The sequence below is a fragment of the Gorilla gorilla genome, chromosome 2 (assembly GCF_029281585.2).
Source record: "Gorilla gorilla gorilla isolate KB3781 chromosome 2, NHGRI_mGorGor1-v2.1_pri, whole genome shotgun sequence".
Lineage (NCBI taxonomy): Eukaryota > Metazoa > Chordata > Mammalia > Primates > Hominidae > Gorilla > Gorilla gorilla.
In genome coordinates this window covers 48,344,797-48,372,621 of record NC_086017.1, presented here as the reverse complement: position 1 = coordinate 48,372,621, position 27,825 = coordinate 48,344,797, and the positions used below count along the sequence as shown (strand labels likewise).

At 46.1% G+C, this 27,825-nt stretch overlaps 1 protein-coding gene and 1 long non-coding RNA gene across 3 annotated transcripts in view; one reads left to right on the top strand and one right to left on the bottom strand.

Moving 5' to 3' along the window:
- The window catches only part of ACVR2B (activin A receptor type 2B), a 39,079-nt gene extending 21,530 nt beyond the window's left edge, over window positions 1-17,549 (bottom strand). Inside the window, exon 1 of one of the 2 annotated variants that reach the window (XM_031009875.3) lies at window positions 17,183-17,549. In XM_031009875.3, the coding sequence (XP_030865735.1) occupies window positions 17,183-17,234 (52 nt within the window). In that variant the 5' untranslated portion in view covers window positions 17,235-17,549. Of the gene's footprint in view, window positions 1-16,873; window positions 16,944-17,182 lie in introns of those variants that run through there. The other variant, XM_055381293.2, reaches the window with a different exon arrangement.
- Window positions 16,948-22,460, top strand: LOC134758041 (uncharacterized). Its single transcript, XR_010132788.1, has 2 exons — window positions 16,948-17,054; window positions 18,331-22,460. It is a non-coding gene; the product is annotated as an uncharacterized lncRNA (long non-coding RNA).
- Window positions 22,461-27,825: the final 5,365 nt, after the last annotated feature.

Genomic DNA, 27,825 nt, shown 5'->3' with positions numbered 1-27,825 from the left:
TTACATTTGTGTGTGTGTGTGTGTGTGTGCGCTCATGTGTGGGTGTTTCTTGGCTAGGTCATAGGGTCTAAACATCATCAACTGACTAAATACTGTTAAACTGTTCTCCAAAGTGGATGTGCCAATCCAAGTTCCCAACAGATGACAGCCCCCACCTGGGGTTCACCTGGTGAGTGTGAAATGGTACACAATTTGGATCTGCATTTCCCTGATTACTTGTGAGACTGATCATCTTCTTGTGATTACTAACATTTCCTTCTGAGAACTGTTTGTTTGTATCTTTTCTCATTTTTCTACTGGATTACTTTTCCTTTGAGTTACAGAAATTATTTTATATATTCTTGGTAATAAAATTTTTCTTACTATATAGTAACCCTCTTCATTTGTAATGAATGCTCTTTGCCAAAAAGTCCATTTTATCTGATGTTAACATAGCTATATGACATTTCGTGTGTTAGTATTAGAGAAAATTGTCTTTTCTAACTTAAACAAAAAATCCTTCTCTCTTCCCTCCCCCCAATTCAATCTAACACTGTCTTTTAATTAGAGTTCGGTCTCATTACATTTATGATTTCTGGGTATGTTTATATATATGATTACTGGGTATGTTTAAATTTGTTTCTTTTCTACCGTTACCTCTATTTGGATTATCTTTTAAAATTTCCTATTTTAGCCACTTTTAAAGTTATACATCTCATTCCTATTCCGTTGTAAGCTAGGCCTATAAACTTTAATGGGTACACTTATGCTAAAAGCCTAAATCAACATCTCTACCATCCCTCATTGGAACTTAAATATTTTAAACTCTAATGACTCTTCCAGTGTACATCTAATTTAACATATTGCTTGTGTTCAGTATTTAGTGTCACTGTTCTTACTACCCAGCTCCCAAATCAGACATTATTTGTGTCTATATTTTGTAAGCATCCATACAGTCATCTCTCCCTGCATCTCTGCCTTTCTTTCTGAGATCACTGTCCTTACTGAAAAAAAATATTTCAGTAGAGATCTCTTGGCAGAGGAGCCTTTGTTGCTTTTCTCAAAATGTTTTGTCTTTCTTCCTGAATGGAAATTTAGATGAACATAAAATTTTAGATTGTTATTTTACCTCAGCTCTCTGAAAATATTATTCCACTATTTTCTAGCTTCCACTACTGTTGCTGAAAAGTCTGCTATTAATTTAACTTTGCAGATATTCTGTTTTTTTCTCTCTGGCTGCTTTCTCTCTTGGCAGTTTCACTACAAGGTATGTGTCTAAGTATATATTTAAATTTATACTATTTGGGGTTCACTATGCCTTTAGTCTAATGATTTGTGTTTTTTGTCAATTCTGACAAATTCTTGGCTATTATCAACTTGAATATTGCATCTCCATATTCTATGATTCTGAAATTCCTATTATAAGCATATTAGACCTTCTCATTCTGCCCAGTCTCTTAACCCTCCTTTCCTAATTTCCAATTCTGTGTCTAAACACCATTACAGGTAATTCCTCAAGATCAACTTCCAATTCACAAATTCTCTCTTTAGCTATGTCTAATCTGTTGTTTAGTTCTTCTACTCAATTTATAAATTCAATTATTCTATTTTTTCATTTCTAGAAGTTCTATTAAAAAAAAAAACTTCCTGGTCAATTTTGATACTTCTGTACTTTGGCCTACTTCCAAATCTCTCTTAGAATTCTATAATCTAACTTCTTGAAAGTCTGCTTCTGACATTTGTTATTTCTGACTTTATTCATGGTACTGTTTCCTCATGTGGTTTTAGAATTTTGAATACTGAGCTTATGTTCAGTGGGGCCTTTTCTGTTGGACTACTTTGAGGCCAAGTTTGAACGGGCAACCTTTCAAAGGTAACTTATATCTCTGCCTTCTGCCAATCTCCCTAGGACATTAACTATTTGGAACCACTTTAATTTCTCAACTTAGTTTACCAGAGAACAGGATGGTATAAATGCCAAGCTCACATGAGCATAGGCCTATGGTTATAAATTCTCGGGGAAACTACCCCAACCCCAACCCTACCCAGTCTCAGACAATTTCATTATTTAGTCTCTTTGTCAACAAAGACATGTTTCTTCTGGCCCACATTTTTACTGAAGGTATAACGCAACAGAAGTCTGAGGCCATGCAAAGGCCTCAGTCTCAATTCCACATCTTCTCTCCTATTGTCCACACTGCTACTTAAACCCACATCTCTAAATTATAAAGACAGGCAAAGTCCCCAAGGAATCAGCAGTTTCAGTCAGTGAAGGCATACAGCTCTAGTTTCCAGCTCCTTCTTGCTTTTCCCTTACTTCTTATACATGCAGCAATGTATATGCATTTTAAAAGGGTGTTTATTATACTTTTTCCAGCATTTCTATGTATTTTGCATGAGGATTTTCCACTGTTTTGTTCACTACAAATGCCAGAAATGTAAATACAGGAGCACCTTCCAAGGTGACAGGAGGAGCTCCATCTGCCTTCAGAAGTCCTGCCTAGAAACAAGGAACCAAGCCAGGTGACCTCAAGTCACTTCCAACTTGGACTTTGTAAACAAGGCCCTGGCACCATCCTCCCACAGCTCTGAAATACATGCCTTTTTCCAGGCCCCATCATTCCTGGACAACACTGGAAGGAGAGCTTCCAGGTAAAGGCCAAGGATTATACACAAACATTTCCTTTTTGCTCCCTCTTGTAGTCCCACTAAAACCACAATAAAGTAGTTTAATGCATAAACCTGTAAGAACAAAGAGAACAGGAGAGAACTACAGAAATGACATTTCAAGGCTGGAAAGCACTTACACACATGGTAACTGATCACACAGACTCCTAAGTTGGCTCTGGATAAAGTAGAAAAGCAATGTGACTTCCCCCACAGAACCCTTCAAAACTCGGGAATTTGTGGCACCAGATGTCTTTGAAAGAATGGGGTAAAAATGAGTCTAAAGACAGAAGAGTTGGTTAGTAAGGTACAGTCAGATCCTCAGATCCCACCACCACTCATCATGGTTGCCCCTCTCCAACCCAGCGGAGATTACGTTTATTTTCTAAAGAAAATGAACAGAGAGCCTCTTCGACAAAGAGGAGCAGGCAAATCTGAGGACACAGGTATCACACTGAAACAGGAGGAATACAGAACAATATACCAAATACAGGAACCCCTAGTTCTCATCCCCCTTGACTTCCAGGATGTTGATATCCAAGCCTGCCCCCTCCAGAGAGAAAACAGAAGGTATTTCTCAGGGGAATCCAACTAATTCCTACAACAGCCCAATCAGATCACCCTAGATTAAGCCAACTCCACCCATGGCCTCAGAGCTTTTAGTAAGTATTCAGGTCTATCCTTACATATTTATTAAGAATTCTTACATCAGGCCCGGCATGGTGGCTCATGCCCATAATCCCAGCACTTTGGGAGGCTGACACGGGCAGACTGCTTGAACTCAGGAGTTCGAGACAAGCCTGGGCAACATGGTGAGACCCCATCTCTTCCAAAAATATAAAAAATTAGCCAGGTGTGGTGGTTTGCACCTGTGGTCCTAGCTACTTCAAAGGCTGAGGTGGGAAGATCACTTAAGCCTAGAGGGGCAGTGGTTGCAGTGAGCTGAGATTGCACCGCTGCACTCCAGCCTGGGTGACAGAGCAAGACCCTGTCTTAAAAATAATAATAATTTTTACATTATATATTTATTAGAAATATTAGCTATATTTATCTCACTTGGTCTATGTTCCCTTGTCTCTCATTGCTTTCTTCTCAACTGAAGAATTCTCTATTATTCCATGTCTCCTTTTTTTTTTTTTGGACACAGGGTCTTGTTCTGTGACCTAGGCTGGAGTACAGTGACTCAATCACAGCTCACTGCAGCCTCAAACTCCTGAGCTCAAACGATCCTCCCACTTCAGCCTCCCAAGTAGCTTGGACTTACAGGTGCAATGCCACCACACTCGGCTGATTTTTTTTATTTTTTTGTAGAGATGGGGTCTCACTACGTTGCCTAAGATGGTCTCAAACTCTGGGCTCCAGTGATCCTCCCCACTTGAACTACCAAAGTGCTGGGATTACAGGCATGAGCCACTGCACTCAACCCATTTGTCTGCCTTTTTTGTTTTTTTGAGACAGAGTTTCGCTCTTGTTGCCCAGGCGGGAGTGCAATGGCGCAATCTCAGCTCACCGAAACTTCCACCTCCCATGTTCGAGTGAGTCTCCTGCCTCAGCCTCCCTCCTGGGATTACAGGCATGCGCCACCATGCCTGGCTAATTTTGTATTTTTAGGAGAGATGGGGTTTCTCCATGTTGGTCAGGCTGGTCTTGAACAACCCACCTCAGGTGATCCGCCCACCTCAGCCTCCCGAAGTGTTTGGATTACAGGCGTGAGCCACCGCACCCAGCCCATTTGTCTCTTTTTTAGCTTGAAAATTATAATCTATCCTTTGGTTACCCTAGAGATGATAGCATGCCTTATCAAAATTTAGTATTATTTGGTAGTTCCACTCTCTTCCTGGACATTGTAAGAATCTTTAGAACAATTTAAATTGATTTTCACTCCACTCTCACAGATAGCATTGTTGCCAAGCATTTTCTTTTGTGGTATTTCAAACTCAGTAACACATTCTCACAATAAATGCCTGAATATTTATTATTTTCATTGCTCTTCATTCCTCTCTTCATCTCTGACATTCCATCTGGATTTATTTTCCTTCTGCCTGAAGAACACATTCCTTGACATGTTCATTCTTTTTTAAGAAGTTTTGTAGGCCGGGCGTAGTGGCTCATGCCTATAATCCCAGCACTTTGGGAGGCTGAGGGGGGGGTGGATCACGAGGTCAGGAGTTCAAGACCAGCCTGACCAACATGGTGAAACTCTGTCTCTACTAAAAAATACAAAAATTAGCCAGGCTTGGTGGCGTGTGCCTGTAGTCCCAGCTACTCAGGAGGCTGAGGCAGGACAATCACTTGAACCCAGGAGGCGGAGGTTGCAGTGAGCCAAGATCGCCCCACTGCACTCCAGCCTGGGTGACAGAGCAAGACTCCATCTCAAAAAAAAAAAAAAAGAAGTTTTGGTTTAAAAATTGACACGTAATAACTGTACATATTTATGGGGTAGAATACGTTTTGATACATATATACACTGCGTAATGATCAAATCAGGGTAATTAGCAAATCCATTACCATTTATCATTTCTTTGTGGTAGGAACATTCAAAATCCTCTCTTCTAGCTATTTTGAAATATATTATACATTCTTGCTAACTACAAGCACCCTACGGTGCAACAGACCAGAACTTTTTCCTTTAAATGTACTTTTGTACCCTTTGACCACCCTCTCCCCTATCTGACCTCCTACCTACCTTCTTAGCCTCTGGTAACCACTATTCTACACTCTATTTCTATGAGATCAACCTTTTTAGATTCCACATATAAGTGAGATAATGTGGTATTTGTCCTTCCACGTCTGGCTTATTTCACTTAACATGATGATGCCTTCATTCTGGAACAACAGTTTCACTTGATACAGAATTTTAGGCTGACAACTATTTCTTTCAGCACTTAAAGCTATCATTCTATTATCTTCTGGCTTCCACTGTTTCTATTGAGAAGTTAGCTGTCAGTATAACTACAGCTCTTTTGATAGTAATGCCTTTTTTCTCTAGCTGCTTTCAACATTCTGTCTTTGTTTTCTGGAATTTTTACTGTGATGGAAATAGATGTGGATTTTTCAAATTTATTGTCTTACCTGGGATTCACAGGACTTCTTGAATCTGTGGCTTGATGTCTTTAATTAATTTTAGAAAGTTCTCAGCTATTAACTTTTCTGCCTCATTCTCTCTCCTTTACTTCTGTGGCTGTGATTTCATGACTCTTAAACCTTCTCATTTCATCCTCTATGTGTTTCTCTTTATTCTGTTATTATCCATCTTTCTGCCTGTCCATGCTTCAGTTTATATCTTCTTCTGATCTATCATCCAATTCACTAATGCTCTATACAGTTTCACCTAATCCCCTGATAAAAGCATTCACTGATTTATTAATTTCTGTTATTATGTAAAACAAGTCTTTAAGAGATTTTTCCTTTGGTTTATAGTTTTCAGCTATCTGCTGAAATTCCCACTCTCATTTCCTTGACCACAGTGAACATTGCTTTTTTTTTTTTTTTTTTTTTTGAGATGGAATCTCATTCTGTCACCCAGGCTGGAGGGCAGTGGTGCGATTTCAGCTCACTGCAACCTCTGCCTCCCAGATTCAAGCAATTCCCTGCCTCAACCCCCCAAGTAGCTGGGATTACAGGTGCCTGCCACCACACCCAGCTAATTTTTTTTTATTTTTAGTAGAGACAGGGTTTCACCATGTTGGCCAGGTTGGTCTTGAACTCCTGTCCTCGTGATCCACCCACCTCGGCCTCCCAAAGTGCCAGGATTACAGGCATGAGCCACTGCGCCCAGCCCGAACACTTCTATTTTAAAATATGTATATGGCAACTCCAACCTGGAGGTCATCCAGGTTGGCTTCAACTGTGATGTTTCTGCTGGCTGTTTACTTAAAATTACCAGCCAGTCATTGTATTTGCAAAATTATAGAGATAATTCGAGGCCTAGGATGACATCAATCCTCTAGAAAGAATTAACATGTCTAAAGGTACCATTAATCCCAGAATATATTTTCTGTTTTGGAGATGGGGTCTTCCTATATTGTCCAGGCTGGTCTTGAACTCCTGGGCTCAACTGATCCTCCCCGCCTCAGTCTCCCAAGTAGCTGGGATTACAGGTGTGCACCACCAAACCCAGCAGCCCAGAATATTTCAATCTAACTTTAGGGTTTGTCTACATTTTGGTCCCCCTAACTTCTATATCTTTGGGATCTCAATCCCAAATAAGTGATTGACTCTGCCCACCCTTTGCTTAGAACTCCAATTCCTGTCTTCCTAGCCCCACAAAGCTATCAAATGCAGCCTCTCAGTTGCCCCTATGACTAAAAACAGACTCAAATACCAAAATCATCACCCTAGGCCTTTGTTCTCATGCAGATACTGGCCTGGTAGGTCTTCAGTATCTTCTTAGATATACAATGCCTTCAACCAGAGAAGTTTTATTTTTTCCAGTTTCTCCAGTTACCTTTAGAAAGATATTTGGTCCTGATCATCAGAAAAGTACATCTCCATATCTACTTTTCACCCAGCTTTTAGATGTACTTTGAGGATCGTAACATGCCCAAAGGCAAGGGAACCTGCACACATACAGGGAAATTAAGCCCACCAGTGTAGACAAGATTGTCCATGGGCAGTATTACGCAAGAACAACAGAGACACCAGGGCAAAGCCCTGAAAAAATTAACTTCCATTCCAAAATGTCACTCAAGAGGAAAACAGAATTCACTTTCAACCAAACTTTATTGTTTCAGACAGTCATAGACTGAACTGAGTCCCACCAAAATTCACAGGTTGAGGCCCTAACCTCCAATGTGACTATTGGGTTGGTGCAAAAGTAATTGCAGGTTTTGCCATTAATATATTTACAGATAAGGACTTTAAGGAGGTAATTAAGGCTAAATGAGGTGATAAAGGTGGGCCTCCAGTCCAACAGGACTGGTATCCTTATAAGAAGAGACACCTGGAGTGGATACACACAGCAAAAAGTACATAGCAAGAAGGCTACCATATGCCAACCCAGGAGAGAGGAATCACTGGAAACCAATCCTGACAGCACCTTCATCTTTAACTTCCAGTCCCCAGAATTGTAAGAAAAGAAATTTCTGTTGTTTAAGCCACCCAGTCTATGGTATTCCATTATGGCAACCTGAGCAGACTAAGACACAAACAGTGCACATCATACGTATAATGTGGGAAAGCTGATTGGAGTATCATTTGTACTAGAAACAGTTCCACAAACTTGAGTGTCATCTAAATCCATTAGCAGGGCCTGACAAATGGACTTACATAAAGAATCCCAACATAACAGTAAAGAGTAGGCAGCAAGCTGAAGAACAAGACTGGGAAGCAAGAGCTTTGGAGAACAATTCATCCCAAACTATCTTCCCTAAGCCTTCTGCCAACTGTGGCAGAGGGTTATACAGGGAACAAGGCATACACTCAGCCAGGAACAGAAACTCACCAGAGCTCCTTCTGTCATGAAAAGCTTCTCACCAGACTCTAAAATAGTTTTTCTACAGGTTTCTCCAATACCCTCAACGTCATTATCACGACATATGAAATCAGAATTTGTCACACTCAGATTTTGTCAAATGCAGTGGGCTCGCCAGTAGTGCTGTTACCCAGAGCTCTTCAGCAACCTTCAACAAGTGCCTTAGTCTCTTCAGAGTCTGCATGCAGCATGGAGCCTGGTAAGTGAACATACATATGCATTTCCATCCCAAACCCAGACCAGCACATCCTGGCTAGTCCAGTGCTACCTCCCTCATCAGCACAATACCCAGGAGACTCAGGCACAAGGTAGGAGACGCAGGCACGAGAGGTTATCTCCAGGTCTCCTCATACATTAAGCCAGTGGAAGTGAGCCCTTCCCATGTCCGGGCACCCTTCATGAAACCAGGCTATTTCTAAACTCTGTAACCTAGCATTTCAGCAGGGGTAGGGGTGTGGAGGTAGGAAGGATGTTCACAGATTACCGCAGAGAGCCAACTGCCATATCACCCAGCTTCTACCCCCACTGCCATCACTTGGGTAGCCTCAAAAAATAAATAAATAAAATGGTATAACCATTTTTCAGTATCTATTAAAACCGATAACATACGTGCTTATGATCCAGATGTTATTTTCTCATCTACTCTTGAGAAACAGTCTGCATACATTCTATACAATCACAAAGTCCATAAATAATAAACTAGGTAAAACGTAGTCTATATTTAAACTTTAGAATATTATGTAATTATTAAAAAGATCAAAGTAGATCCATATGTATCAGAAAGTTTGCCAAAGCAAATCTCCGAGTTTAAAAAGCCATGACATCCAACATAGCTTAAAGTCACAAACATGGTGAGGAAAAGATGGACACAAAGCAGTTTATTCTGTAAGGTTCTATTCATATGAAGCACAGAAACAGATGAAACTATTTTATGCTGTTAGAAGTTAGAATAGTAGTTAACCTTAGTGGGTGTGGGCAGAGACTGAAATGGAACAAAACAGGGCTTGCTGGGGATGGGGGGGCTGGAAAATTTCTGATTCTTGACTTGGATGCTGACTAAACCAGTGTATTCAGTTTGTGAAAATGCTTCTTAGCTGTTACTTATGGTAATTACTTGTACATTCTTCTGTATATGTTTTATACTTCAATTAAATGCTTGGATACCATTTTAGGTGGAAAAAAGCCTATTTATTTATTTATTTGTTTGTTTATTTATTTATTTATTTTGAGATGGAGTCTCACTCTGTTGCCCAGGCTGGACTGCAGTGGTGCTATCTTGGCTCACTGCAAGCTCCGCCTCCCGGGTTCACGCCATTCTCCTGCCTCAGCCTCTCGAGTAGCTGGGACTACAGGCACCCACCACCACGCCGGGCTGATTTTTTGTATTTTTAGTAGAGACGGGGTTTCTCCATGTTGGTCAGGCTGGTCTTGAACTCCTGACCTCAGGTGATCCGCCCGCCTTGGCCTCCCAAAGTGCTGGGATTACAGGCATGAGCCACCACGCCCGGCCAAAAGCCTCTCTATTTCTATAAGTATTTCTATAGATGCACAAGTAAAAATGTCTGGAAGAATACACCTCAATCTTAAAAGGATTACCTTTGGAGGGGGCCTCCGATGGGGAACACAAGTGATAAAAGGAGACCCTAGTATTATCTGTAACATCTAAATTTCTGCAATATAATGTAGGTATATTACTTGTTTAAAAAGTAATAAATTTTTTTTAAATGGGAAAATTAGTTATGGCTGAAGCGTCTTCTACTCCCCCAACTATACCCCAGGGTGGCTAACCTCTCAGTGATGGGAGGTTTGGATGCGAGGTTTCAGGGCAGGGGAGATAGGACTACATTGCCCTGGCCCTCCTTCTACTCCCACACAGCCCTGTAGGTCTCACCCTCAGCCAGAAGGTTCACAGAAGGAGCCAGCCAGGTGGGAAAAGAAACCAGAATTCATCTCTCTAACCCTTCTGCTCCTCTGGTTTCTAAGCCCCAGAGCAGATGAGCCTTGATTCACTATGCCCTCACTACACAGAGAAGCGGGACCTCTTGTGTGAGCCCTGGGCCACAGGACTCCCCTCTAACCCAATATCAAACCTCAGTGAGAAGGAAATTCCCAAAAAGTGCATAAAATAAGAGTTCTTAAACCATGGTTGCCAGCCCAGGCTGGGAAAACTCATGCGTGCTTTCTAAATCAACGGACACATAATCCAGTTGGAGGGGAGGGGGAGGAGGGTTGTCAATGGCACTGGACGTTCATTAAAAGGCATTGTCCTCATACCTGAAAACACTGTGCGCCACTGCACAAGCCAGAAGGAAAAAATATCCTGGCATCAACACTCGAGAGAGTCAGCTTCCAAGTTAGTCTCCTGTTTTAATTGGTTCAAGTCTGGGAGGCCACAGGGACCCCTCCCTCTCCTCAGATGGACGGATAACAGCTGGTCTCGTCCCATCCTCCGAAATGCTCAGGCACAAACCTGGGAAGCAGCCTCCTCCATTCTCCAGCCAAGGGCTTGGGTTTCCAACCAGCCTTCCTTTTCCTTCTCCAGAACTAATTTTAGCCTCCTTGGTTGTCAGAGTGGAACTGAAATAGTCGGCAGAGGAACACATGCAAAGAGCATGAGCTCGCCTCACAAAACACCTCAGCTCCAGCCCAGAAACTGGCCAGGGAGAAGGCCCATTGTCCAGCAGGTCAGACCAATCCAGACAACATTCCCCTGGGAAGAGGGCCTCACATTTGCCCAGTGGGACAGGCTTCCTTTCCACACCCGCTTCCAGAGGTCATGCGTCCATGAATGAAAACACCCAGTTGGAGCTGCCAGTCCGAGAAAGAATCTGAAAAAGGCACATGCATGTGTACAGCAAGCCTAGAATAACCAGGGGAAAGCATGGGGCTGTCCGAAGGCGGGAAGCCATTATTGGTCCTGGGCCGGGAAGAGACATGGCTGACCCTTGAACAATCCCAGCCTGCTTTATCCATTGATTTCCAGTACCTACCACTGTCTTAGTCAGAGACATCACTGAGCAATGTAATAGAGTCAGAAGAAGGCAGCAGCATTTCCACCACCAGAAAACCTGGGCATTCAGTAGCAGTACCCCCAGGACCACAAGGAATAGGCATCTCTAGGGCTAGGATGGACCCGTAAGTCTGGTAGAGAATGAGAGACCAAAAAAGAAAGCCCAGAACAAGGGGGTGGGTGTCTGTTTTGGAACACAGAATTAGTGATAGAACCGGAGGGAAGGAAGAGAAAGAATTCTGAGAAGGAAATAAATCCCCTTTGTAGAGACCCCAAAAACAGATGGAACTAGGAAGTCTGAACCTCAGCAAGCACTTCACATACCAGTGATGTGGAGCACTTGGAAACTGGGTCTTTGAAAAATGCTTCCTCCACCCTAAGAGTCCAGTTTGTAATCACTTCCCAGTGCAGCAAACTGTGTCTCACTGAGTTCAAGATGAGACAGACAGAGTCCCACAGAAGTGTTCCCTAGCCAAGCTTGAAGCAGGCCAGGGGAGGAGTAGAAAATAAACATGGGGGCAGCCACAGGGGGCTGCCAGCCTGCCAAGCCCAATAGACAAGGCTCCACAGATACCAACCGCTCCACCAGGGCCTCCAGTGCCGGCTGCCTGTCTAAGGCAGTGCTGCCCACACCTCCCCAGGTCCACAGCAGGAAGCCTGGCCCTGCCCTCAGATTCCCATCTGGCCACCACACCCTGAGGGAGAGACTTGCACCCATACCTTTGGGGAGAGGCTGCCCACCTGCCCTGGTGTCCCCGGCCTGGGGGCTCCAGGCCCACAGCCTCTGCGGATCCCCGGAGCGCCACACGGCAGGTCCACTCAGGGGAAGGGGCATGCCCACGGCCTGCTACAACCCCAGTGCTCCGCTTGGCAGACAGGGCTAGCCTTAGCTCCTGAGGCCCCCAGGTGAGCAGAGAGGGGGTGCTGGGCAGGCAGAGAGTCCCCAGCAACAGGCACTTCCTGGCATTTCTGCGTGTACGGGAGGAAGAGGCTGAGTGCCAGCCTTAAGGCAACGGTCAGAGGCGAGTGGGCGGGTGCGGGCAGGCAGGCTGCCCAGCCACCCACAGCCTCCGCCTCCCTGAAACCTGAACCACTTCTGGGAAAACTCAAGGACGCCAGGATTCTCCTCGGTGGTAAGCTGTACACCAGAACCACTAATTTTGAACCAAACTCTCACGTGCTGAGCAGATTTCACTAAGCAGGAATCTCCTAGGCTTTGAGGAGAACCTCACCTCCAACCCTGCATCCAGAGTGGGGGGATGGATATGCACTCAAAAGCCGTTACCCCTACTTCTTACAACTGTAGACCTCTTTGAAAGCATGAGAACATTCTAGATCAGTGGTTCCCAATCTGAGATGATTTTGCTCTCACCTCTGCCAGGGACATTTAGCAAGATCTGGAAACATTTTTGGTTGACATGATTAAAGAGGATCTACTGGAATTTGTGGGTAGAGGCGGGGATACTGCTAAATATCCTACAATGCACAGAACAGCTCAACCCACCACTACCCATACACAACAGAGTATCATCAGGCTCAAAATGTAAATAGTGTCAAGGTTGAGAAACCCTGTTCTAGAGTGAGGCCCATGCAACCAGGACCCTGCCTCAGGACTATCTAGAGTCTATCTAGTCACTAGCAAAAATATTATCCAGACCCAGTCCTCAACCCTCCAGATCCCAATCCATGGTGACAGGTCAGTATCCGTGAGTGGATCTAAACTCCTGAACCGATACTCCTTGGTTCTCATTTGCACTACCCTGAGCTCCCAAGCAGAGGGGCTGAATGCATAGGCTGGCACTCAAGAGGACAGCTTTCTGGAAAGAGAGACCAGGGCTAGAATCTGAACATCCGGCAGGATCACAAAAGGCAAAGTAAGTGAGGTACCAAGGTGGAAAAAGCACCCCTCCCCCGCAGAACAAGCTGCCCCTTAGGACCACTACAGTGGATATGTGCAGGGCAGCCAGAACTTCAAGGAATCTAATCAGGGGCAGCAGGTTCCCAGTATCTGTACAAAACAGAGTGGGTGCATACAATGTACACACACATGCACACAAATACCGATTTACATTTTCCTGGAGGAAGGGTCCACAGCTTTCATCAGATTCTCAGAGGGGTCTATGACATCAAGGACCACTGTATAGAATGTGGGTTCTTCATTGGCTCCTTATAACAGGAGTTCCTTAGGTGAAGTGCCAGCGGAGGTCCAGGTGCTTCTGGAGATGCTTGATGCCCAGAAAGACCCACAGAGTAGTACACAATAGAGGCCCACCCAAGTGATGGGAGGCCATAGGGTTTAGATCTTATGTTTTTACCCAGCTATAAGGCCTGGAAAGATGGGCAGGTTTCTCACATCATCTGCCTTGAAAGGGCCCCTAAAAGCTAGGGAGGATACCCATTCCTCCCAAAAGGCAGCCCACCCAGACAGGGCAGAGCCTCGAGTGCCCAGCAGATACAAGGACAGGTAGCAGAAAACACTCTTCTCTGGGAGGGGCATCCACGGCCCATGGCTCTGTAGCCCATGTCCTTGGCAGCTACCACTACACTAGGCCTGAGGGATGAAAGTCACTTCACTTCATGAGCTCACTCCCTCCGCCCTCCCCCAAGGAAGTGGCCAAGAAACTTCTTTGGGTCAAACTTCTTTGAGTCAGCCTATCAGAGTAATCAGGGCCTGCACTTCCTGATGGGATGGACAGGAGGCAGGTCCCTCTCCAAGAGCTCTGGACACTTCACTTAGAATACTGTTTACCCCACCCCCATAAGCCCTTTGATCTGAACCCCAAGTACAGAGTACAGAGACAGGTGTCAGGAGTTCTTGTAGGATACAGCATTGAGTGTCCAGGATGTCCACTGAAATGCAAGAGCCAAATGGCTTGTTTCCCAAGGACACTCGGCCATGCAGAGACCACAAAAGACTTAAAGAATTATTAAAGAACCAACTAACCACTGACTGATCTTGTGACAAGCACCATGTGACATTTATTACACCATAAATTCTACCTTCCCTTCTGAGATTCCATTGTCTAATATGGTAGCCACTAACCAAATGTTCTGCAGAGCACTGGAAATGTGGAAAGTTAGAGTTGAGGATCTTCTGTAAGGCACACACTGGATTTTGATGACAGTACAAAAATGGAATGCAAAATGTCTCGTTTTAATACTGATTTCAGGCTGAAATTACTTTGTATATATCAAATTCAGTGAAATATACTTTTTTTTTGAGACGGAGCCTCACTCTGTTACCAGGCTGCAGTGCAGTGACATGATCTCGGCTCACTGCAACCTCTACCTCCCGGGTTCATGCGATTCCCCTGCCTCAGCCTCTGGAGCAGCTGGGACTACAGGCGTGTGCCACCACACCCAGCTAATTTTTGTATTTTTAGTAGAGATGCGTTTCACCATGTTGGCCAGGATGGTCTCGATCTCTTGACCTCGTGATCCTCCCACCTCAGCCTCCCAAAGTGCTGGGATTACCGGCATGAGCCACTGCGCCAGGCCAGTAAAATATACTATTGAAGTTCATTCCATCTCATGGAAAGAATGTGTCCCCTCAAAATTCATACAATGAAGTTCTGACCCCCAGTGTAATGGTATTTGGAGATGGGACCTTTGGGAGGTAGTGAGGGTTAGAATAAGTCATGAGGATGGGGCCCTTAGGTAATGAGGACAGGAGTCACAGTCTTACAAAAAGAGGAAAACACCCCCTTGCCCCACCCCACCCCTGTCATGTGAGAATGCAGTAAGAAGGCAGATGTGTGCAAGCCAGGAAGAGGGTCCTCACCAGAACCCAACCATGCCAGCACCCTGCACCCTGGGCTCAGACTTAGAGCTTCCAGAACTTTGACAATATAAATTTCTGCTGTTTAAGCCACCAGTCTACAGTATTTTGTTATGGCAGCCCCAGCTAAGACACAGCTGTTTCTTCTTCCTTTTATTAACACGACTACTAGAAAACGTTGTTTTATATCTATCCATAGTTCATACACTATTTCTGTCACACAGCACTCTTCTAGATGTTCCTTCTAGCAGGCACTGTGTGCTGCACAGTATGGGGGTTATTCCAAACAGCAAGCCAGGAGCTTGAAATTAAAGGGCATCCCTGAAGCCAAAGCAACATGACGGTCAGGTCTGCTCCAAACTGGACCTGGGGCAGCTCTTTTCACAGTTCCCCACAGGTCAGGGACTGGTTGATGTGACTACAAGAAATACCCAGTGACCCCCACCTTCCTCCCAGGGCAGGAATACAGGTCCTTATAGTGTGACTCTGACTGCCCCCTGGCAGGGTACACTGCTCAGCACTGCCCAAGCTAGGTGACTGAAGCAGAGGAAAAAGGACATACAGTCCTTCCAGGGGTCTGATGCCGCCCTGCCCTGCCTAAGGAGGGAGGTGTGAGACTGGTGTGATCCCCAGATCCCAGGTCTCAAGCTGTCCGACAGTCTTGGGAGGAAGCTCTCCTAAAGGCCTGGGCTTGGAAGAGCCCCAGCACTTCCAGGGATCAGGCACCCAGCGGGTCTGGAGGCAGTCAGGTGGGCTGCGGTCTGCCTATCAAGTCAGCTTGCTGCCGCCCTCCCTCTAGCAGACCAATGCCTCACCTTTCACTTTCGAGCCCTCCTTCTTGGGGAAAAGGCATCCCAAGGGAGCGGGGCAAAAAAGAGGAGCAGAAAGTCCAACACGACCACCACTTCGCCTCCAGGAAGCGGCTCCAGGAGAGCTGCAACGCCCTCTTCCATACGGTACTCAGGTGCCAGCTGGTCTTTGCCCTTCGGTTTCCGGACTCAGGCTGCGCGCGCGCGCTACTACCCTACAGAACTCACTCGCTTTCGGTGTAAACTAAGCCTCACGACGACGCACAGGATAAGGTAGAACCAGGGTGGGAATGGGTCGGAGATCCCAAATCCCCACCCCCGCAGCAGCGTGGGGACTCCGGCCCCGCCCCTGCACGCCCGGCCCCGCCCCTCGAGGGTTTCCCAGACTCCAGGCGGCTGCCACCGTGGGCGGCGGGGGACCCGCGCTGCATGTGTAATGGGGGCTGGGAACAAAGACGCGCAGGACCCGGCGGCCGGGTACCAGCCGCCCCGACCTTCTCGCCAGAGCTTCAATGCCCAGCTCCCCACGTTTCCCAGGACTGGCCAGGGGACGTCCCGGCGCGCCCGCTGGGGTTAGGCGCACCCCGGCACCACTGAGAGAGGGAAATCGGTGCTTGGGCCGTAGGAGAAACAAGCTTTCCAGGCGGAACTCCGCTTGTTTACGCCCGCGCCCACATACCCCCAAACACACATGCGCTGGCCGAACACCTCCAGCCACACGCCCGCAGCCGCGGGCGAGCTGAGCGCTGGTCACCCACACCGCCACGTGCCTCCCGGAGGCCCGAACGAAGAGGGACCTGTTGGGTTTTCTATCTTACCCACCCCCTCCCCTCCCAAGTGCCCAAACAAAGCGGTCCCGCGAAGCGACCACACTCCGCATCCCGGGGCCAACGGCAGGGAAAAAGGGAGCAGGTGGGAGCCAGCACCAACAGCCCGCCGGGCAGGTAATGCGACGCAGACTGGTGGCAAGAGATGCAGGGGACTTTAGGCTGCGTGAAGCCGCCCCCTTCGCTTCGCTACACTTAGTGACTCTGAGGGACATGCAACCCTCCCCGTATGCTACTACTGCTGCTGCTGCTGCACCTACAATCCTGCCACCCCCAATAAGATCTGCCCACCCCTCTTGGCCGCCTTCCCCACGCTCAGGTTTTCCTCACTCTTTCCCTGGGTTCCACGCGCCCGCGTAGCCCGAACTCCGACCCTGAGGCTCCGCGTCCCGGCCCCCATCGCAGGGGCGCCTCTAGGAACCAGAATCCCGCAGATGACTGCACAGACAAGATCGTGCCCCCAAGATCGGCGAGCCGGGCGCCCACCGCGCCCCAGCCCCCGCCCCGGGAGGTGCGAGCTGAATACAGGTGGTGCGCCGACGAGGCCCTGGGCCCGCCCTTTGTTGGTAAACACCGCGCGGCGCCAGAGGCCAGCCCCGCGCGCCCTCTCGGCATCCCCGCGCCGCGCCCAGTTCTTACCGGCGCACAGCGATCCCCAGAGGAGGGCGAGGGCCACCCAGGGCGCCGTCATGTTCCGCGGCGCCGCCCCGCGCACACCCGGAGCCCGCGGGCAGGGCCGCACGGCGCTCCCGGGGCGCGCAGGGCCAGGCGGCGGCTGCGCTCTCCTTCCCGCTCCTTCCTTCGGTCTCGTTCCCTGCGCGCTTCCTGCGCCTTCGTCCCCGAGCAGCGTTCGGGCTCCAAGGGCCGGTCGGCGGGGCCGGGCTCAGGGCCGCTGCGGGCGGCGCAGGCTGCGGCCCGGGCTCCGGGGCGACGCGGGGGCCGGGGGGCGGCGGCGGGGCACGGGCCGGGGCGCGCCCGACTCAGGCATAGCGCGGCGGGGCTGGGCCCGGGCCCCGGGCGCAGGGGCCGAGTCCGGAGGGGCCATGAACGGGGGGAGGGGTGGGGGGGAGGGGAGCTGAACCGAGTCCAAAATGGCTCCTGAGCGGCGGCCACGGAGCCGAGCCAGCGGGGAAACCCGGATGTTGGATACAAAGAGGCGGGCGGGCTGGGCGGGGAGGGGGAGGGGAGGCGGGCCCTCCGGCCGCGTGGTCCGCGCCCCCCTGAGGGGCGGGGCCCCAGAGAAACAACAACACGGAGGCCCCGCCCCCATCCCGCGCCCTGTGGGAGGACGCGCGTGCACCAACTTGCTGGAGGACAGGGCGGGGCGCGCGGACGGAGGTGGCGGGAATGGCTCCTGACCACTTTGCCCGGGAGCCTGTGGCCACTGCACTCGCAATTAGTGCCCCGCACGCTCGAGCCCAAGCTCCTGACACATGCTGCCCTACAACCCCGGAATGAGTGGATAGTCCCGGGACTCTGGCCCAGACGCCTCTGTGCCTTGGATTCCCCACCTGTGCAATGGGGGTGACAGTGAACCGTGGGAAAGTCGGATCTCTACTGATGGGCGAATTAAGTGGCAGAAAGAGGCTGACTTCCCTGAACTGACAAGCAGTCTCCCGTCTGCAATCCCTTGCCACACACTCAAAGGCACAGCTAGGGCGGGGAGTGGTCATTTAAACCCAGCCAAGTGAGGGAGCGGGCAGAGTCCCGCCCCTCTAAGCCCAGCAGGTGGAAAAGGGCCTCTGGCAACCTGCTGGCCCTCTCTAATCCCATCTTGTCTTCTGCAGTTCCTGCGCCACCCGCAGCGGCCCTGAGCTTCAATCTGCACTTTCAAAACTTCCCAGTTGCCTCCAGAGCCCTGCAGTTGAAGATCTTGTGTAGCACATGGTTTTGCTGTTTTCCTCACCCTGAACTCCCTCCTTGGAGGGCCATCGTTCTCTGTCTCAGATTCCACCCTCCTTATCACACAACTAGAGCTTCGGAGGAACGTGATGGGGCTCCCAACTAAGGAGGGAAAGACCATCATAGCTCAGGGATGAGGCTCCGAGATCCTCAGATAACATCAATTGTCCTCTGTCTTCTCTTGACTTGGCACACCCTTGCTTGGAGCAGGGCAGGAGCAGCTGAAAGGGAGGTGGCACCTGGAGGTCTCAGTCATTTCACTTCTCTGAGCCTCAGTTTTCCCATATGCAAAGTGAAGAGGTAAGACTCCCTCAGGGTTTTGCATCTTCTTAATGGCAGAAACCTATTCAAACAAAATATTATGTAAATGTTCACCATAGGCGGGGCGAGGTGGCTCAAACCTGTAATTCCAGCACTTTTAGAGGCCCAGGAGGCTCTTGAGGTCAGGAGTTCGAGACCAGCCTGACCAACATGGCGAAAACCTGTCTCTACTAAATAATACAAAAATTAGCTGGGCATGGTGACACACACCTGTAATTCCAACTACTCGGTAGGAGGCTGAGGCAGGAGAATCGCTTGAACCCAGGAGGGAGGCGGAGGTTGCAGTGAGCTGAGATTGCACCACTGCACTCCATCCTGGGTGACAGAGTGAGACTCTCTCTCAAAAATAAGTTTATAAAAGAATGTATATTGTTCTGATTGACACTGAAATAGGGTCAACTACCCCCGGTCACCAGAGCAGCAGGAACACCTCAGGGGCCACACTTTGGAGGCACTGCCCAGAAAGATTTCTGGGTCTTTAAAAGTCCCTTCCAGTTCTGGGAAATCCTATGTGAAAATGATGGTCCCTGCTTGCTATAATCCCTACAGGTGACTTATTATCTAAGCCATTTAACACAGGATTGAATACTATGCGACTATGTGCCAAGCAAGAAGCAGTGTTGTATGGGACACCCTAGCTGTGTATAAGGTATCTGGTAATAACACAGGAGGCCACAGTGATAGACTGTGATAACGGAAGTAATTCCATATCCAGTTTAAGCGTCTTTTCTAGGGAGTATAAATCGTTATCTCCATTCCAATATGGACTGAAAGGTATCGACTTTTATCCATGTGCCAAAAATTAGATTGGCTGGTTCCTCTCTTCTACTCCATACAAGGTCAGGTATCATAATAAGGGCTCAGAGTGGTCCAAGCTGCCCAAATATCTGTGTCTTCCACTCTGACCTGTCTGGGAACTCCAAATTTATATCCAACTGCTTACTTGACAACTGTAGTTGGTAGCCTATCAGGCATCTCAAATTTGACCTAGCCAAAGCAGAAGTCCTCATTTTCCCCATAAATCTCCTCCCCAGTTTTCCCTGTCTGAATCAATGGCATAAGCAACTACATCATTGCTCAAATCAGAACCTTATGAGTCGTACTGAAACCAGCCAAAGAGTCCCATAGACAGTTGTTTTTGTTTTTGTTTTTGAGACAGAGTTTGGCTCTTATTGCCCTCACTGGAGTGCAGTGGCACGATCTCGGCTCACTGCGACCTCCACCTCCTGGGTTCAAGTGATTCTCCTGCCTCAGCCTCCTAAGTAGCTGGAATTACAGGCACGCCACCATGCCCAGGTAAGTTTTGTATTTTTAGTAGATACAGGGTTTCATCATGTTGGCCAGGCTGGTCTTGAACTCCCAACTTCAGGTGACCTGCCTGCCTCAGCCTCCCAAAGTGCTGGGATTATAGAAGTTGACCCTTTTGCAGTTAAAGCTGGAAACTTATTTGTTTTATCCGAGTTCCTTCCTCAGGAGAGGACCTTCAGGCCTCTCACAAAAAGTATCAAAGAACTGAAGCCATAAAAAGTATCAAAAGAACTGAAACCAGATCACTGCACTAGATGCTGGGCCCCTCAGTCACCATGATTGCTTCCTTGCCCCTCCCATGTTCCTGTTTTCTTACATATTGTTACATTTCTTTCCTGCTATATAAACCCTTGGTTTTGGTCAGTCAAGGAGATGGATTTGAGACTGCACTCCCATCTCCTTGGCTGCAGCACCTGATTAAAGCCTTCTTCCTTGGCAATACTTGTCATCTCAGTGATTGGCTTTCTGTGCACCGAGCAGCAGGACCTAGACCAAACCCCTGGTGTTTCGGTAACAATACTTGATTCCTCCCATATACAGTCCATCAGCAAAATAGCCTCAAAAGCGTATCCACCATCCGACTACTTTTTTCCACGTACACTACTGCAACATTGTCTTATATCTGGACTGTTGCAATAGCAGTGAACCAGAAGGGAGCTTAACTGGTCCTCTGAATTCATTCTTGCCTTAAATAAATCTTCCATATAGTAACCAAAGTGCATTCCCTGCCATCATTTTGATCATGAGCTCATCAAGCAAATACTAGGCTGGTTGAGAAAGGTGATAATGGATATTTGAAAAACGAGTTCTATTTGGGTTTTCTGTTCTTTTGAACGACTACAAGATTGCTAAATATCACATTTGGTATCAGACATGGGGTGACCAAAAACTGAAAGGCAAAAAAAATCCAAAACCCCAAATGTCTGCTGTAGAATTTATGGCAGTGAGTTCTGCCATTAAGGCATTCAGTGTATTAGGACCACTATTCCCTGGCTTCCCCACCCTTCAACAATCAAGACCAGAAACCAAGGAATTGAGAAGAATCAGTTGAACATGGCATTCTTTAGTATCAAGCTATGGAAGAAGATGGAAAACTATAGCATTGTAATAAGACTTGGCATCTATATAATTATAATGAATTCTATTAAGGGATTAAATACATTCATTTAGCAAGATAAACTTTGAAAGTAACCGCAGTTTTTATAATGTTATTTGGGAATTTCTTCATTTGAGAAAATATAAGTGGCCTCACCCTCTCTCAGTTTCTGAGAGGCCCTGGTTAGACATTCACTGTAGTGGGTAATTTAGGCATAGCAATACGAAATTAAACAATTTTATGAGAGTACCATTCACAGTGTATAATTGTTGGGGGAGGGGTGGGCAGTGTATACTTTCTTTGGTAATACAGTTCCCCCAAGACTTAATAAGCTATCTGTTATTTCCTAGACACAGTTCTCAAAGTGCTTTATTTCTTTGCCTTATTTATTTTCTTCTTAGACCTCGTACTTTCCCCGCCCCTTTCTCTTAACTTAATGGTGGTTACTTGAGGTCAAAAAAATGAATTGGCTTGGGTAGAAAGCTAACACTATCTCTCAAGAGAGATTAGATTATGCTGTGCTAATGGAAAAATCCCAAAACCTTAATGGCTTAAAATAACAAAATTTATATCTTTCTTGTGATACATATCCATTGGAGGTCAACAAACAAGCTCTACTCATTGTAATAACTCAGGGACACAGACTAAGAGGGCTACCTTTTAATACATGCTTCTACTATTGGAGAGACAAGGGAAAGAGAGCATGGTAAATGCTGGCCCTTAAAACTTCTACCAGACTGGGAAGATGATGGTTAGGTTGTTGGCTGCGTTGTTTTTGAATCTTTCAAAATCTTCACATGAAAACACAGAGTAAGCTGGGTGTGATGGCTTATGCCTGTAATCCCAGCACATCAGGAGGCTGAGGCAGGAGCATCACTTGAGCCCAGGAGTTCAAGACTAGCCTGGACAACATAGTGAGACCCCCGTTTGTTAAAAATAAATAAAAATAAGGCTGGGCATGGTGGCTCACGCCTGTAATCTGAGCACTTTGGGAGGCCAAGGCGGGTGGATCACGATGTCAAGAGATCGAGACCATTCCGGCCAACATGGTGAAACCCCGTCTCTACTAAAAATACAAAAATTAGCTGGGCATGGTGGCACATACCTGTAGTCCCAGCTACTCAGTAGGCTGAGGTGGGAGAATCACTTGAACCCAGGAGGTGGAGGTTGCAGTGAGCCAAAATCATGCCACTGCACTCCAGCCTGGCAACAGAGCAAGACTTGAATGTCTCAAAAAATAACAATAATTAATTAATTAAAATAAATAAATAAATAAATAAAAATAAAAAACACAGAGCAACTGTATGGAAAAAAACAGACCATCCAAGTGCACTCACTGAAAAACCAGGTGACAGGATTTCCCTCAAAACATCAAAATACAAGCAAATAGAGACAAACTACTAATAGCAACAAAAGCTGTGTGGGCCAGCCTCTGTGCAAGAGGGAGCAGGATACAACAGGGTATATGACATACCTGAGAACCTCCAAGAATTCACACAGGATGGGGAAATGTTTAGCTCCACCCAGCAAAATTGGAGTCTTCATGGAAAACTCAGAACATTCAGTAGAGACCCAGAGAGTCACTCCATAGTGGAGCTAAACCAGCCCTAGATAATAAAGGCTATTGTAAACCTCAATACTAAGCTAAAGGAACAAGCCTTGACATGATCAACCTGATCTATAAGTTAATTTAACTACCCACCAGAGGAACCATCACTTCTTAAAGAAATTCTATCAATCTGGCACTCAGTAAAAAAATATTTTAAATGCCCACATCTAATAAAAGAATTACTAAGCATAGGAAGAAGCAGGAAAATGTGACCCAAAAGAAGCAGAAAAATCATTTAATAGGAACAGATACAGAAGTGACAGAGATAATGGAATTATCAGTCAAGGATTTTAGTTTAATTTGATTTTTACAGCTATTTTTGTACAAATTCATGGAGGACATGAGAAATTTTGTTGCATGTATATAATGTGTATTGTTCAAGTAATGGCATTTAGGTATCCATCACCCAAGATCAATACATTATTCTTAAATATAGTCACCCTACTCAGCTATCAGACATTGAGTTTATTCTATCTGTATGTTTGTACCCTTTAACTCAGTTCTCTTCACCCACCCACCCCAGCTCCCTACTCACCCTTCCCAGCCTCTGTTATCTATCTCTCTACTGCCATAAAATAAAACATTTTAGTTTCCACATATAAGTGAGAATATGTATTTGTCTTGTGCCTGGCTTAGTTCACTTAAGATATATCCAGATCCATCCACGATGCTGCCAATCACAGGATTTCTTTTTTTTTTTAATTAAAATTTATGAGACAAGGTCTCACTATGTTGTCCAGGCTGGTCTCAAACTCTTGGGCTCAAGCAATCCTTCCTCCTCAGTTTCTCCAAGTGTTAGGATTACAGTCATGAGCCACCATGCCTGGCCAATTTCATTCTTTTTAATGGCCGAATAGTATTTCATTGTGTATATATACTATATTTTCTTTATCTATTCATCCATTGATGAATGTTTAGGTTGATTCTATATCTTCTCTTTTAAGAATAGTGCAGTAATAAACAAGAATGGAGGTATTCTTTTAATATATTGATTCCTTTTCCTTTGGGTAGCTATCCAATACTGGGATTGCAGGATCACATAGTAATTCTGTTTTTAGTTTTTAGAGAAATCTCTATACGGTTGTTTTCCATAATAACTGTGCTAGTTTACATTCCCACCAACAGTGTATTAAGAGTTCCCTTTTTGGCCAGATGTGGTGACACATGCCTGTAATCCCAGCATTATGGGAGGCCGAGGAGGGAGGATTGCTGGAGTTCAGGAGTTTGAGACCATCCTGGACCAACATAGGGAGACCCCCGCTTGTATCTACAAAAAAAAAAAAAAAATCAAAAAATTAGCCAGATGTGGTGGTGTGTGCCTGTGGTCTCGGCTCTTCAGGAGGCTGAAGTGGGAGGATCATTTGAGCCCAGGAGGTGAAGGCTCCACTGAGCCATGATCGTGACACTGCACTCCAACCTGGGCAACAGAGTGAGACCTTGTCTCCAAAAATAAAATAAAATAAAAAAGAGTTCCATTTTCTCTGCTTCCTCGTCAACATTGTTATTTTTTGTCTTTATAATAGTAGCCATTCCAGCTGGGATAAGACAATTATATCATTGTGGCTTTGATTTGTATTTCTCTGATGATAAGTGACATTGAGCATTTTTTCATATGCTGTTATCCATTTATATGTCTTCTTTTCAAAATATCTATGCATGTCCTTTGTCTACTTTTTAATGGGATTATTTGGGATTTTGTTCCTGTTCAGTTGTTTGAGTTCCTTGTATATTCTGGATATTAGTCCCCTGTTGGATTAATACTTAGCAAATATTTTCTCCCATTCAACAGGTTGTTTCTTTATTCTGTTGATTGTTTCTTTTGCTTTGCAGAAGCCTTTTAGTTTAAGAGTCCCATTTGTCTATTTTTGTGTTTATGGCCTGTGCTTTTGAGGTCTTAGTCATAAATTCTTTGCCTAGACCAATGTCCAGGAGAGTTTTCCCTAGGTTTTCTTCTAGTATTTTCATAGTTTCAAATTTTGAATTTAAGTCTTTAGTCCATTTTGATTTGGTTTTTGTATATGGTGAGAGATAGGGGTCTGGTTTCATTCTTCCGCATGTGACTACCCAATTTTCCCAGCACTATTTATTGAAGAGGGTTTCCATTCCCCAATGTAAGTTCTTGTCAGCTTTGTTAAAGATTCGTTGGCTATAAATATGTGGCTTTATTTCTGGGTTCTCTATTCTGTTCCATTGGTCTATGTGTCTATTTTTATACCAGTACCATGCTATTTTTGTTAATACATCCCTGTAATATATTTTGAAGTAAGGTAATGTGATGCCTCCAGCTTTGTTCTTTTCACTCAGGGTTGCTATTGAGAGGTGAAACCAGCTGGACTCTGGATGGGGGGGGGACTTGGAGAACTTTTCTGTCTTACAAGAGGATTGTAAAATGCACCAATCAGTGCTCTATAGCTAGGATTTTTAAATGCACCAATCAGCATTCTGTGGTTACCTAGAAGTTTGTAAAATGTGCCAATCAGCACTCTGTAAAAACGCACCAATCAGCTCTCTGTGGCTAGCTAGACGTTTGTAAAATGGACCAATCAGCACTCTAATCTGGCAATCAGCACACTGTAAAATGGACCAATAAGCAGGACATAGGTGGGGACCAATAAGAGAATAAAAGCTGGCCACCACAGCCAGCAGCAGCAACCCACTTGGGTCTCCTTCCATGCTGTGGAAGCTTTGTTCTTTCACTCTTCACAATAAATCTTGCTGCTGCTCACTCTTTGGGTCCGTGCCACCTTTAAGAGCTGTAACACTCACCACAGAGGTCCACGACTTCATTCTTGAGGTCAGCAAGACCAAGAATCCACCAGAAGGAACCAATTTCAGACACTTCTTGGTGACCAAGAAGGGACTATTGCCAAGCAGTGAGTACCATTGGACCCCTTTCGCTAGCTATTCTGTCCTATTTTTCCTTAGGATTCAGGGACTAAACACCAGGCACCTGTCAGCCAGTTAAAAGTGACTAGCGTGGCCACTGGACTAAAGACATGGGTGTCAGGCTTTCTGGGAAAGGGCTCTCTAACAAACCCTGACTCTTCGGAGTTGGGAGCGTTGGTTTACCTGGAACCAGCTTCCACTTTTCCTGTACATCTGGGCTGACCCAAGGGTTGACAGAAAGGAAAGCCATTCAGCTCCAAGGTCCCAACAAAATGTTGGTTGACCATGTAGCCATGAGCAGAACTCTCAAAGTTACATTGCCCAAGCAAGACTTGCCCATCTATCCTATCTATCCTGACCCTTGCCTCCTGGGTCCTAATGCCTGTCAGACAAACTTCCTCCTGCCTCTCTTCTCCGAGACTAGTCCCGCTTTTAGAAAGCGCTCCCTGTTTCTGGTGCTTTTCTAGTTTCTCCTATAAGAATGATTTCTAGTATAAATTTCATGACTCTGTTCCCTTCTTTAGGCACCCAGGCTCACCAATTAGACATAATTTTTGCCCAAAGCCCCGTCGCATGGGGGAGTTCAACTATCCTTTTAGGATCCCTCCTCAGACAAGCAGGCCTAACAAAGGCTATATGGGGAGCTTCAGAAATTATATCCTTCCTATCCATATGATGAGAAGTGAGGACAAAAGGCATTACTCTTCCAACCCTGGAGATCTCTTCCCTCCCTCAGGGTATGGCCCTCCACTCCAGTTTTGGGGAATATCATCTTTATAGGAAAGGAGTAAGGTCCCAATACTAACAGGAGACAATGCTTAGGACTCTAACAGGTTTTCAAGAATGTGTTGTTAAGGGCCACTAAATCCGATTTTTCTTGGTCCTCTTTGTGGTCTAAGAGGGAAGGCAAGGGTGCAGGTTTTCAAGAATGTGTCAGTAAGGGCCACTAAATCTGATCTTCCTCAGTCCTCCTTGTGGTTTAGGAGGAAAACTAGTGTTTCTGCTGCTGCATCGGTGAGTACAACTATTCTGATCAGCAGGGTCCAGGGACCATTGCAGATTCTTGGGCAGGCCAGGGGTGGGGGGGCATGGGCAGAAACAAACCAAAACCATGGGTGGTTTTTTCTTTCAGATGGGAAACACTCAGGCATCAACAGGCTTATCCTTGAAATGCATCCTAAGCCATTGGGACCAATTTGACCCGCAAACCCTGAAAAAGAGGTGACTCATTTTTTTCTGCACTGTGGCCTGGCCCCAATATTCTCTCTCTGATGGGGAAAAATGGCCACCTGAGGGGAGTGTAAATTACAATGCTATCCTGCAGCTTGACCTTTTCTGTAAGAGGGAAGGCAAATGGAGTGAAATACCTTATGTCCAAGCTTTCTTTTCATTGAAGGAGAATCCACAACTATGCAAAGCTTGCAATTTACATTCCACAGGAGGACCTCTCAGCTTACCCCCATTATCCTAGCCTCCCTATAGCTCCTCTTCCTATTAATGATAAGCCTCCTCTAATCTTCCCTGCCCAGAAGGAAACAAGCAAAGAAATCTCCAAAGGACCACAAAAACCCCCAGGCTATCAGTTATGTCCCGTTTAAACTGTAGGGGGAGGGGAATTTGGCCCAATCCAGGTACATGTCCCCTTCTCCCTCTCTGATTTAAAGCAGATTAAGGTAGACCTGGGGAAGTTTTCAGATGATCTTGATAGGTATATAGATGTCCTACAGGGTCTAGGGCAAACCTCTGACCCCACTTGGAGAGATGTCATGCTATGAGATCAAACCCTGGCCTTTAATGAAAAGAATGTGACTTTAGCTGCAACCCGAGAGTTTGGAGATACCTGGTATTTTAGTCAAGTAAATGATAGAATGACAGCTGAAGAAAGGGACAAATTCCCTACCGGTCAGCAAGCGATCCCCAGTATGGATCCCCACTGGGACCTAGACTCAGATCATGGGGACTGGTGTCGCAAACATCTGTTGACCTGTGTTCTAGAAGGACTAAGGAGAATTAGGAAAAAGCCCATGAATTATTCAATGATGTCCACCATAACTCAAGGAAAGGAAGAAAATCCTTCTGTCTTCCTTGAGTGTCTACAGGAGGCCTTAAGAAAATACACTCCCCTGTCACCCGACTCCCTCGAGGGTCAGTTTATCCTAA